The 12,783-nt window shown below is 33.9% G+C and overlaps 1 protein-coding gene and 1 pseudogene across 1 annotated transcript; one reads left to right on the top strand and one right to left on the bottom strand.

Annotated features, from left to right (window-relative positions):
* Positions 1–1,856: 1,856 nt before the first annotated feature.
* Positions 1,857–4,428, bottom strand: LOC121748465 (lipid phosphate phosphatase 2-like). The gene is made up of 8 exons (XM_042142839.1): positions 4,058–4,428; positions 3,420–3,644; positions 3,240–3,327; positions 3,042–3,151; positions 2,753–2,843; positions 2,459–2,647; positions 2,293–2,352; positions 1,857–2,147 (listed from the first exon to the last, which is right to left on the bottom strand). The coding sequence occupies exons 1-8, from the start codon at positions 4,109–4,111 to the stop codon at positions 1,981–1,983; spliced, it is 984 nt and encodes a 327-aa protein (XP_041998773.1). The 5' UTR covers positions 4,112–4,428; the 3' UTR covers positions 1,857–1,980.
* A 2,965-nt stretch (positions 4,429–7,393) lies between these two features.
* LOC121749840 lies at positions 7,394–10,807 on the top strand (annotated as a pseudogene).
* Positions 10,808–12,783: the final 1,976 nt, after the last annotated feature.

The raw sequence follows: 12,783 nt of genomic DNA, 5'->3' as shown, positions 1-12,783 counted from the left end.
AAACACAATTATCTAGGGGTGGGAAAACGGTTCTCGGTTCTTGGTTAACCGAGAACCGCTTAACCGAGAAAATAAGGTTAAGGTTCGGTCTCGGATAGTGGGTTTAGGATTTAGGTGGTTATCGGTTCTAACCAAGAACTGAAAGGTTATAACCGAAGAACCAATTAGTAAGTTTAATTTTAATTTTTGTAGATTCATTTTAATTTTATAAACCCTACACCTTTCAAGTTTCAAAAAACAATGTTGTGATAGAAACCAAAGTCTATGTCCTTTTAATTTGTCTGCATTTCAAACAAGAGAAAACACAAATCAACTCTCTGATTTAATAACCAATCTCATGACAGCAACTTTGTTTATTAAATTTGAAACTTCAACGTATTAGATAAATATGGAGCATTAGCAAATAACTTAAAATTCCCATACTGATATAGATACATTGACTTATCTTTCATGAAAAAATTATCTAGCGTTTGCAATGAAGTCAATTCAAATATCTCGTGAGCTCTCTTATCTAAATTCTCGTAGCACACCGGCACCGCTACTCTCTCCCACGCCGACGACGACGAGGCTGCTGCTTTCTCCTCGCTGCGCTGCTCTCTCCGACGAGGCAACGAGAGGCTACTGCTCTCTCCACACCGCTGCTCTCTTCGACAAGGCTGTTGTCCAACTCTCCACGTCGATGCTTTCTCCTTCAGTTCCTTTGGCGGAACCGAAGATCCTGTTGGTTGGGACCGATCGGTTCCTCAAGGAACTGGACCGACTAAAGGTTCAGTTACGGTTCTCGTATTTGGAAAAATAGGGAGTCGGTTAACCGACTAATTGGTTCTGTTAGAACCAAACCGATCGTTTCCCCATCCCTAGAGGTTATCCTCTTATTATATTCTCTTTTCACTTAAAACACAAAACAACACTCTGTAAATCATACCCTTAAAAATTGATTCATCTTCCTTGAGACGGAGATAGTATAATATAATAATATTATTATTACATTATAAAAAATAACAAAGTTATTGGTCCATAATATTACAAACTTTGAATGTATTTAGTATGTTTTTTTACGGGGTTTCATAATTTTGTGCAATCAAATTTAAATTCTCAAAGATACCAAATTTTGTTCAAAGTTTTGATTTTAGTACTCCCTTAAAAAATAATGAAAAAGCATTAATTTTGAATCTTCAAATAGGATAATTTTTCGCTATACATTGTTACATTTAAATTAGGTTCATTTTATTTTGTAATGGAAATTAATTATAATACGATTCTATTTCCGAAAATAGTTGAATACTTTCAACTGTCGTCACCCACCACAATCGGCAGTTTCATCTGACTCCACAATTAACTTAGCGTCATATTTGTGTTTACTCAATGAGCTTACTTGGCTAATTAGCAAAAAAAAATGTATCAATTTAGAAAAAATATATGTAATTTTCTTTACGTAAATTGCCAAATTCAATAAAAAATGAGCGCCATCATTATCACGATTGGATTTATATATCACGCCTTATTTCCTTTAATTCCTTTAGCATGTGATAAAGACAAAGCTATTCCAAAAAGTAAAAATTGCTTGAATCCCTTACACTCCTCTTTATTTTCTTTTAAGTCTTTAAGCTATATGATCCTTCTGCACATTCCTCAAAGAGCCTTTATTTTTCATAAATCTTCATTTAACAAATTTAGAACTTGTTGAGTCGCTAAACGAGTCATTCGCAGCTTGATCGAGCCACAAACCAGCTTAATAACGCTGGAAGTAGTCATCCATGAATCGAGCTCAAACCGGACACAAAGCTTAATAGCTTTGGTTCGAGTCGAGCTCGAGTGTGTTTGAAGCCCTATTTTTTCACTCGAACAAAAGTGCATAGGTAAACCGTGGATATCAGGTTGATGATAATTACGCTTTTGGTTAAGATGATTTACAAAAAAAAAGGGTAAAACAAAGAAAAAGAAATTTGATAAAATGCCACAAGAGTTGAACAAGTAGTTTTACTTTCTTCCTGTCTCCATGGCATCAAAGGCTGAGTCAAGATTGGAACCAACGACGCTCGTTGCTACTCGTTGCTGGTTCGTTCCTAGCATGGTCATCGCATCTGGTGGTAGAGAGTTGGAACGAAGGTCCTCCACAGCGCGGAAATAAGCATAAGGACCCCATCCTAGCAAAATCCCTCGTTACATACCGTGTTTTTCTTTTTGGGTAACATTAAATTTAAAGACCACGCCGCAGCAGAGGCATTAACCACTCTACTGCTAGGCCAACACACATACATTTTGTGTTTCACTACAAGATGAGAAGTGTACCTTCATTCTGGTATGGAGGTGGGAAAAACTGCAGGTAGCAAAAGGTAGCAACTACAAGACCTACAATTAACAACAGTTGTGAAGAAAATCTGAAAATGTGAGCAGCATTTGTAGTCGTTTGGTGAATTTTCAAACTGTTGCGGTGTCAAAAGGGGAACGAACGTACCTAGGATGCCGCCGGCAAACACGTCTTGCCAGTGATGCCAGTAGTCGTCCACACGAGAAACACCAACGAGGCAAGCAGCGAGGATAGGGAGGAAGACGATGCACAGCTTTGCCACGTGCCCTCTGCGATCAAAGCATTTGATTTTTGCTGACATGTACAAGGCCAGAAAACCTAGACCTGCAAACGACCCTGCAAAATATCGTAGAATAATGAAGACCATGAGCTTTGATCTAGACCATAACACGCGCGTGTCTTCCTTTTTATGTTTGTTTTGAGTGGAGAAGGGGTTCTTACATGAAGTATGACCGCTCGGGAAACTCTTGTGCCCTTCTTTTATGTCACCCGGTTTTCCATGGCACACCACGTTGCCCCAACGATCATACTCCTGTCGAAGAGAAGATAATAGTACAAGATAAGATAGTATGTTCATCTCTGTCCAAAACATGAGCCCTTTTGTTTTAGCAAATAAACAATCGTGTCACTGTGGAGTCGAACATAATGCCTATGTATTGGTTTTCAAACCAAAAAACAACACTCCAAACTCATATATAAACTCAATAATGCAGATATTAAGACGACATACATCACGTCCATCAGGAAAACAGCGCCAGAAAAAGTCCGGTCGGGGCCTGCCAACTGCATCTTTTATGGCATCCGTGAGAACTCCCGTTATCAATACAGAGAAGAGCAGCCCTGCAGTTACATCGCTAGCTTTTCTTCATTGACCCAATAAACGAAAAGCCTAAACTTTACTAGTCCCAAAAGGTCGAAATAACTATACCTAGCACGCTATGGTGCAGATCATACACATCATTTCTCCGAAGGTAGTAGAGAAAGAACACGGTCATAGGCAGCAAAACTGCATACAGCTAATTCACCACAAGATATACACAACATGATTTGAAACAATTTTAGCTTATGGTGGTAACCTTAAACAAACTACTAAGATGTTTCTACTCACAGGAACTGCCCAAACGGGAACAGTGTTTTCCTTCATCGGATACTTGAGATCTTCCATCATGCCTTCTCCAACGAACCTATAGAATGGGTTGATGACATTCAGAATGATCTCTATGACCACGAGTAGCAACAAAATGAGCCAGTCGTGCTTGTGATCTCCAGCAAGTTTCCTCCCGTGAGACCTAATAGTGTGTCGACATTCTAGCTCAATCTGACTTGGCCTAACCTGTTTGGTAGCGCGCAATACATATAAGTCTCGTGTCATTCGTGAAAGTAAAGACTAGCAAACTCAATTATTCGACAAAGTTGGATCACTCTTAACCATATGTTACTGCATCAAGAAAGAACTTTTAGTGATCATATATGGTACCAACTGAACAAAATTCTTGATAAACCATTAACAAAATGAATACAAATTCTTGATAATCAATCTAGAGGTTGAAACCAAACACCTCTAGATTTTTACACCATATTCGTGAACACAACACCACAGTTTTATTCATGTTTTTTGGTTGTTGGTAATTCTAGAAATTGAGTTACAGATAATCCAAGCTAAGTTTTTGGCCACTAAGAGCAAGTCATATTTTCAACAACCAACTGAACAAAATTATTGATAAAGAAAAACATAAACTAACAAACCTGAAACATTGTCCGGAGATTCGTGTTGGGACAAAAAGAAATCTTCCAACCCATTTGCGCCCAATAATCGAAGCAAACCCACCAAACCAAACCTCAAAAAATCAAGAATTTTGAAGGAGAGCTGACCCACAAAAAAAAGCAGAGTGGGTAAAACGTTGTTTAGAAAAGACGGTAAATAATTACAAGACGCGTAAAGATACTGAACCCAAATAGCAAGAAAAATAGAATCTTTTTATCCTTAACAGAACAACAACGAATGGCATTGCGATTTGGTGGTAAAACCAAAATAAGTGATTCTCCTATTTAAGGAAATTTTGGATGGAGATATTTTTCTCATGTTGCTGTCTAAACTTCAAATTGATGGACCCCAACTTCATCAAATCTAGCCTACAATCATTAAGAGCTTTTACTCAAAGAGGGTCACTAATTATCACGATTAGTAAATTATTTTTAGAGGTAATGAGATATTGGAAAACAACTCCAGAAATAGAGCGAGGGAGAAATGATGAAGACTTGAAATTGAAGTGGAAAAGAACTGATGAGGCGCATGGCCTTCGTTTGGGTCATGGGGCAGTTGTACCAATCAAATATCAATAATGATTTTGAGTCGGTAAAGGCCATGTTGTGTCTGTCGTGGAACGGGTATTCATTGAGTTTTATTTCATTTTATATTTATTTGAGAAAACCAGTTGTACTTAGGCATGCACAAACCGAACCGGATCGCCGGTTAACCGACGGTTTGAAACTGCCGGTTCATGAATATTTTGTGTTTCACTTTCGATGTGGGACAAACTATGTTGAATTATTTTCTCTTATAAGTACATGTTTAGATCATTCATTTATCTTTTTCCACGTAGGATACAAAACTTTCATTTGTTTTCTATTTTTCTTTATTTTTTACTATATTTTATTATTCACTAATTTTATCTTTATTTTTGTTATGATTTATTTTCTAAGACAAATTTGAAGATAATAATAAAATCAAATAGAATAGTTCAATTAAATTTGAATGTTGCATGTTGCTCATAATTTCTATATTTATAGAATGTGGATGTGTTTAGATAATAATAATAATTGGATTTAAATGTGCTCACTTTTAAGAATTCTAAGAAACCATTCTTGGTTGTTTCTCTTTTATAGAGACATCCTTGAATATTTTTTGTTTCACTTTCAATGTCGGACAAAATATGTTGAATTATTATTTTTATAACTACATGCTTAGATCATTCATTCATCTTTTTTCAACGTGGGATACAAAATTTTTATTGTTTTCTATTTTTTTTTATTTTTTACTACATTTTATTATTCACTAACTTTATCTTTGTTTTTGGTATGCTTATTTTTCTAAGACAAATTTATAGATAATAATAGCATCAACAAGAATAGTTTGATTAAATTTGAATGTTGCATGTTGCTAATAATTTGTATATTTATAGAATGTGGACGTGTTCAAATAATTGGATTTAAATGTAAGTATATTGTTAATTTTTTTCAATATATTGATTAAAATGTGAAAAAATAACAATTAATATAATTGGTATAATAATGATAAAAATAGATAACTAAAGAATGATTTGTTTAGTGGTATAATATAGTTAATATATATTAGTAGTAGACTAATAGTATGATTTTGTATAATAGTTGTTATTCTAATAGATGTAGTATAATTTATATAAATAAAATTATTATTTGTGAATATATTTTTGATAGATAAGAATAAACAATTATTGAGTAATATGATTTGTATATAGATAAATAATTATTCATATTATAGTTATCACTAGATTAATACAATTTGTATAATAATTATTCTCTTAATGTGTATAAATTATAATGGTATTTATTAGTTAATATACACATAAACTTATACACAAACAAATCGATAATGATAAAGAATTAAAGAATAATACTTTATGTAATTATATTTGTTGTTAAGTTATAATAATATAAGATAGTTAAGATATAAACTAATATAAACAAAGATGATGGGGATGTATCATGTAGTTATAAATAAGGAGTTTTATCCCACATTGAAAGAAAGAGCAACACATCTAAGAACATGTAGCTATAAAAGAGAATCATCCAATACACTCTCTTTCAACCCAAAAGCTCAAGTCCAACATTAAGTGTAAATTGTAACTTATAAGTTGTGACTTGTAGTCTCGTTGAAATAAACACTAAAACGAGAAATGCAAAAAAAAAATAAAAATTTACGAACCACCTCGTGAACCGGAGATTTTTTTAACCGGAACCGGCACCGGCGGGACCCTTGGCGGGCCGGTTCCGGTTCATGGGAATGATGAACCGTGAACTGCCGGTTCATGAACCGAAACCGGCGGTTTCCGATCCGTGTGCATGCCTAGTTGTACTCCTAGTTCACATTTACCCATGAATGATTTTCCCTAAATGATTAAAATTAGTAAAGATTTTAGCGTTATAGATACATTTGGAACGAAGGTAGTAGTAATAGAAAAGGATGACGAGATAGTCATCCCTTCGAAATGTAAAATGAAAGTCTCATGCACAATTTCAATTTTGATTTTCGGCCTTATGGTAATGATTCTTTTGACATTGCGATCTTCTTTATCATAATGGTGTTATCTAATAAGTAGATCATACTCCTACTGTTTTATTTATTGGACGTCTATCTTAAGTGATAGGATGAACTCATACAAGATTTAGACAAGTCATTGTTTTTATAGGTTTTCATGAAAAAATTAAACTGCTTTACATATTTTTTTATTGTTGGGGTCTGGCCACAGAATTTCCTTGCACGAAAGAGTTCAAATACTAGTAGGAGTACGTTTCTTCATCGAAGTGCAATTTCAGAATTTACCGAAATAAACAAAATTTAAAAATTGAATAACAAATTAGTATAAATAAAATATATTTAGCAGGGGCAATTGCTCCTTAACCTCTCTAAGTAGATCCTCCCTTGTGGCAAACAGAAAATACTATATAGATAAAATATTCAGTTACTTAAACAACGTCATTTAATAGACATAGTCAGCTATGTCTTTAATTTTTATATATTTATACGTCACATCAATAAAGTCAGACACGTAATACGCCATAATTTATTGTCGTGATACAATTTAAAAAGAATAACAAAATTATAATATAAAATTATGGAATTAATAAAAAATTGGCAAACTTGACATTTTGACCCTTTCAAAAAAATACAACATTGTAAATTAGTACTACTATTGATCATCGACTAATATTGGGCCTGTTTATACTATCATAAATCAGCCCGTATTTTATACTCCATGAGCCCAAATCTTGAGCCCAAAATCATTTTTCTGTCGCTTTTCTTCTACAGAAATTCTCAAAACATTAAGCTAACTAAATCATTAGTCAAGCTCCATCAATGGAGTCCTTCAATCCCAATAGGCACCTTAAAAAACAGTGAGTACAGTCGAAAACTTGATCTTTACTTTCAGCTCCTTTCAAAATTGCCGTGCTAATTTGAAAAGTTTATGAGATTTATCGTCAAAAATCATTACTTGTTACAAATTCGTGAGTAACTTAACGGGCTCTTCGAAGCTTGAAATTTTCTTTCTGATCACAAATCTTTCGGTTAGTATTTAGCTATGCAGTGTTCTCGGTTTTATTGTTTGCGTCGTGAGCTCATAATTGTTTTCGTGCTCTTCAGATTTTGGTTCTTATTAGACGTTGCATCGGATTCAACTGGATCAGTAATGGTAATTACATTGTTGTGGGCGCTAATGACAGTTTTTGAATGTTCGCAGTTGTGAATTCTCTTTGTTGTTTTGTTCATTTCGCATGATGACTTTAGTTTAATTTTTTCGGTCATTTTTGGGGAAATTTAGGCCATCCTAAGAAAGATGATAACGTTGCTGGTGGTGGAAAGAGTTTCAATGCTTATGTTGCAGTCTTACTTATTGATTATCTCTGCATTGCTATGCCTTATATTTTATATCTGACTGTAAGTACTCAAAATCTACAAAAGAAAACTTGAATGTTAAGGTACAGTGGAATTCTTTCGGTGGTTTGTAGTTAATGGAGTGACTTGCTGATAACAGGTTTTGGCACAGTCTTGATGCTTTTGCTGCTGTTTTGCCTGAAAACATTTGATAGGTAAAATTGTGAAGATTCCTATTAGGCTCTTTTTAATACCAATGATGGAGTAGTATATAAGATTCTTGTGAATGTTAGTGGTTCTAATAGTACTTCAGTAGATTTTGCATTTCTCATGTTTTTGGAATTAATTCAATCTTTAGAACAGAAATCGACCTTCATTCTTGCAGGAAGGTGGTGTAGACTCTATTAGGGAAGATATCACATCTTACAGGGTCTCTATGGTACATGGTCAAACTTTTGTTAATCAAATACATTGTTTTCTTTACTGTTTTAACAAGGATGATTTAGTGCAGATGCTTGTTACATGCTTCTCTATTTTGGCTGTTGATTTCAAGATATTTCCCAGAAGATACGCGAAAACAGAAACATATGGGACTGGCTTGGTTAGAATTATGTGCTTACTTTAGCATAAGTCCTCATTTCGCGTGTTTGCTTTTATCACCGTCTGCAATAGTTTTCACTCTTTTGTCCAACTTTGAGCTTCTATTAGTTTGGGGATAAACTATGATATTCTATTTGCATGCTAGATGGATCTTGGGGTGGCGCATTTGTAGTAGCAAATGCCTTGGTTTCACGACAGGCACGTGGCATCGCAAATATGTAAGAAACTAAAGTGCTTTTCCACTTGTGTGCTTGATTGCTTTCTATATCTCGCGGCAGTCCTTGAGACCAGAATGACTTGGTTCTGGTCCCAATTAGCTTAGTTTCTTAAAGTTGCAGTTGCATTTATCTATTGACTATTACCAAGGTACTCTTAATTTCTTGTATTATTCAATGGCTGTTGAGTTAGATTTTAGTTGCCAGTTCTGCAGCATTTTGTACAATATCTTTTGTATGTTATTATAATTGATCGGGTACTCTTACTTTCTAGTTCATTTGTGCCAATCTAGGACACTGAGTACTGGTCTTCGTTCAACTAGCCCGTTGATTATTTTGGGGTTTGCTTGACTTGTCTCTACTTCAAGTGTGAATTACCAGGTACAGTAATCTGGGATTTTCAACTTATTTACCCTTCTGCGTTCGATGATCATCCTCTGAATTTGCTGATCCCACGCCCCTAAAATGATTGTGTTTGCTTGTTTTCCTTCATTTTAGCTTGTGTTTTTTCCATATAGGTTCATGTTGGTGCATATGGTGTCCATTGGAACTTCTTTTTTACTCTAGCTGCTGTGGCTATCCTCACATTAATTGTTAACGTCCATCCCAAATACTGTGGCATTCTAGGTTTGTTAATCCTAATAGGTACTGCCCAATTTCCAATTTCCTGTCTATTCTAGCTGAGGTCCTTAGCTATAACAGTTGTATAAATCATACTCCTATAACTTGTTTCGTTTAACATGTGTAGACTGTATGTGATATCAGGTTATCAAGCCTTACTATTGTGTGGGATGAATTTATATCTTCTTTCTAAAGAAAGGAAAAGTGACATCTTTAGCCAAAACAAGGAAGGGATTTTTAGCATATTTGGCGAGGATCTCTCTGTAGTTTGGGTATTCCTTGTTGCTTGTCCTTCTCTGTTTCTTCTTTATACATTTCTCCTAGGAAATATTGTGAACATAAACATTCTCCCATAAATGATATGCAATTTTAACTTTATGCCATTGGTTTGTTCTTGGTTTCAGGATATTGGGGTATGTATCTTATTGGTGTTAGAATTGGAAGCTATGCCTTCTTTGGAGACAATGCTGATGCTATATTGAAAACTAAGACATGGACGAGAACTAGAGTTTGGGTTCTTTGCATGTTTTTCTGGTAAGAGGACTTTGTTTTGGTCCCAGCAGTTATTTCTTTATTGTTTAATTGAACAATTTACCAAGTCTTTTGGTCCTTTTCTTCGTCTTGTTGCAGGTCACTAACTTTGCTTCTAGACTGGTATGTTGAAGCAACATCTCGCCGAATGGTAATGCCCACTCTGAAATGTCACACTCTTACACTTGTAATATAACCAATGTGTATCATCCTATAATGCCGTCTTGAAAGGATAGAAGATAATGACTTTGAGATTTCTGTGCAGTGCAACATGGCATATGTTTCTCTTATCTTGGCTATCAACCTTCAGGTAACTTTTTCGTATTTTGATTCATGAAAAAGATGATCCTGTTAAATTATTTTAATCATGCATAAATTTGTATACTAATTTCTTTATATTCTAGTACATTGATGTTACTAAATTGATATCAGTAATGAAAACTGTCTTCTTTTCTCTGCATAATTTTTGCTGCTTCCAATCAAGCAATAACTACACATCACTCCCTCAGGGGTTAGGCATTGTGATGATGTTCGACTGTGTCCCGCGATGCAAGAGTTCAGCCATGGAAGAAGCTTTTAGTCGAAATATGCTGGCATCGTTTCTACTGGTTAGAGAGATAGTAGCACCCACCCTTGCTCATGGTTTGCATACATATGATGATTCAGGTCTCGATCGAGCGACTGACCACCAGTTTTCTGAATGTGTGCAGGCTAATGTTCTTACAGGATTGGTGAACTTGTCCATTGACACTCTATCAGCTTCATCGATCTCAGCTCTAGCGATCTTGTTTGCTTATGCCTTCATTTTATGTTTTGTTGTGGGAATTGCAAATTTTTTTGGCATGGGGTTCAAGTTTTGGTAGTCAAAAATCTCATCACCGTTTGCTTGCTTTCCAATCTTGCTTCACAGTCTTTCTCTCTCTCGAAATCGATCCAAAATACGGATTATGTCGTTAAAGGTGATAGATGTGATAATCTTTTCAAATATTCGAATATAACTTTATGTAAATGTTTCCACAACCGATAATAGCATAAACCAAAATAATCGAGTTTTTAATGATAAAAACGGACTAACGGAAAGGTAACGTATCCTTTTCAAGGGGGCATTTAGTTTTTCCAAAAGAGATGCAAAAACAACAAATTGATAGTACTACAATAAACTGCAAGTGAAGTGGGTCACTTTCATGGTGATCATAATCGCAAAACGAATTTAATAAAATAATATTAATATTCCCGTCATACTATATTAATTTCTCAAAATCCTGAGATATTAAAAAACAAAAATTATTAACACATAGCAGAGTCAGCAAGTACGTCCATAACAATAGCTTCTCCTATCGGACTGTTGATTTAATTATATACTCCTATCACACAACGACCATTATCATTTATCAGGTATGATAAAATAATATGGCTTCATTTATCTTATCCTTATATACGAATACTTCAACACAAAGAAAGTTGGGAGATAAGATGATCAATTGATAATTTCAAAAGTATGCTAGCTATCACTATCATGCGCAGTTTCACTCTCCGATTTTGCTAAATTGTTTGAATTAATCAAAGTTGTTCAAATTATTGGGAATGACACGCGATAATGAAATTAAATTGGATTAGTATACACTATTCCCTCTGTTCCACTTAAGATGACAAGTTTTCATTTTTAGTTTGTCCCAATTACGATGACACATTTTCTTTTTAAGTAACTTTTTTTCTCCAATTAATACACTCAGTCACTTTTTCTCACTCCTATTTAAATATTCATCTTTCTTTATCTCTCTATTTTAATCTTACACCCATCTTGTCTCTCTCTAATTAAATACATTAACCAATAACTCCTAAAATCATGTGCCGGCTATCTTAACCGGGAAGGAGGGAGTATTACACAATTAGCATCTTTCGTGAGTCTCCCTCATTTAGTACAAATTAATTGTGTATTATTTTCAACCCATTTTATTAAATTAATATATTAAAATTATTATTTACATTATTATCTTTTATAAATTATACGTATAAAAATAAAATATTAGATTATGGAGTATATTTTATTTGTAAATTTAAATAAATGATTAAAATATTAGATTATGGAGTAGTATATTTTATTTGTAAATTTAACTAAATGATTAAAAAATGTATATCGGCTTTACAGATACTCATATCTGTAAATGTACCTATCACAGCTAATATAAAGATTAAGGAGAACTGACATTGGAATCGGAGAGGAATATTTAACTTTTAATACTAAAAATTTGATATATCTATCATACAGTTATTAACACTGTTATAAAGTTGATTAAATAAGTATGACGTGAAAATCGCGATGCACGGAAAAGTGTCGCCAATGACGACAAAAAATCACCTGGCGTGTTACCCCAACCAGCATATTATAAAATAAAATAAATAAAAGGAAATTTCATAAAATTTTCTATCGGTTAAATTTGATCAAAACTTATATAGAATTACTTAACTACAACTATTACTAAATTTAAAATAGTAATATATATTTAATTATGAAAACTAAAATCAGCTCCTAACCATATAACTCCCACGAATATTCCATTTCTACCCACAGTTTGTAAACGCACGGACAGGGTGCAGATCTCCTATTGAACGTAGAGCACGCGAATTCCAGGGTTTGGAGGTTAGGGTTTTACCGAGACATATACTATGCCTATTTGAATAGCCCATTAAATTTAAAGAATTTAAAAGTATAAATTTTTAATCTTATAAAATTTTAATTTCATTTTGGAAAGTCCATGCAAATTAAACATTTCCTTACAAAGATGCATTTTATTTTTCATTATAAATATATCAGTATTTTTTTATTTCTCTTTTATTAATAAGGCTATTACTAAGGCCATCCACAATAAGAA

This window comes from Salvia splendens, chromosome 9, assembly GCF_004379255.2.
Source record: "Salvia splendens isolate huo1 chromosome 9, SspV2, whole genome shotgun sequence".
NCBI classification, from domain to species: Eukaryota; Viridiplantae; Streptophyta; class Magnoliopsida; order Lamiales; family Lamiaceae; genus Salvia; species Salvia splendens.
This window is presented reverse-complemented; position numbering and strand designations above follow the sequence as displayed.

What these genes read in the sequence shown, in the direction of transcription:
- LOC121748465 (XM_042142839.1), bottom strand. Translation starts at nt 4,111, where the DNA reads ATGGGTTGGAAGATTTCTTTTTGTCCCAACACGAATCTCCGGACAATG. An exon ending in TTCCCGTTTGGGCAGTTCCT is followed by an intron (nt 3,328 to 3,419) that starts GTGAGTAGAAAC and finishes GTGGTGAATTAG; the next exon opens with CTGTATGCAGTTTTGCTGCC. An exon ending in TCTGCACCATAGCGTGCTAG is followed by an intron (nt 3,152 to 3,239) that starts GTATAGTTATTT and finishes ATGTAACTGCAG; the next exon opens with GGCTGCTCTTCTCTGTATTG.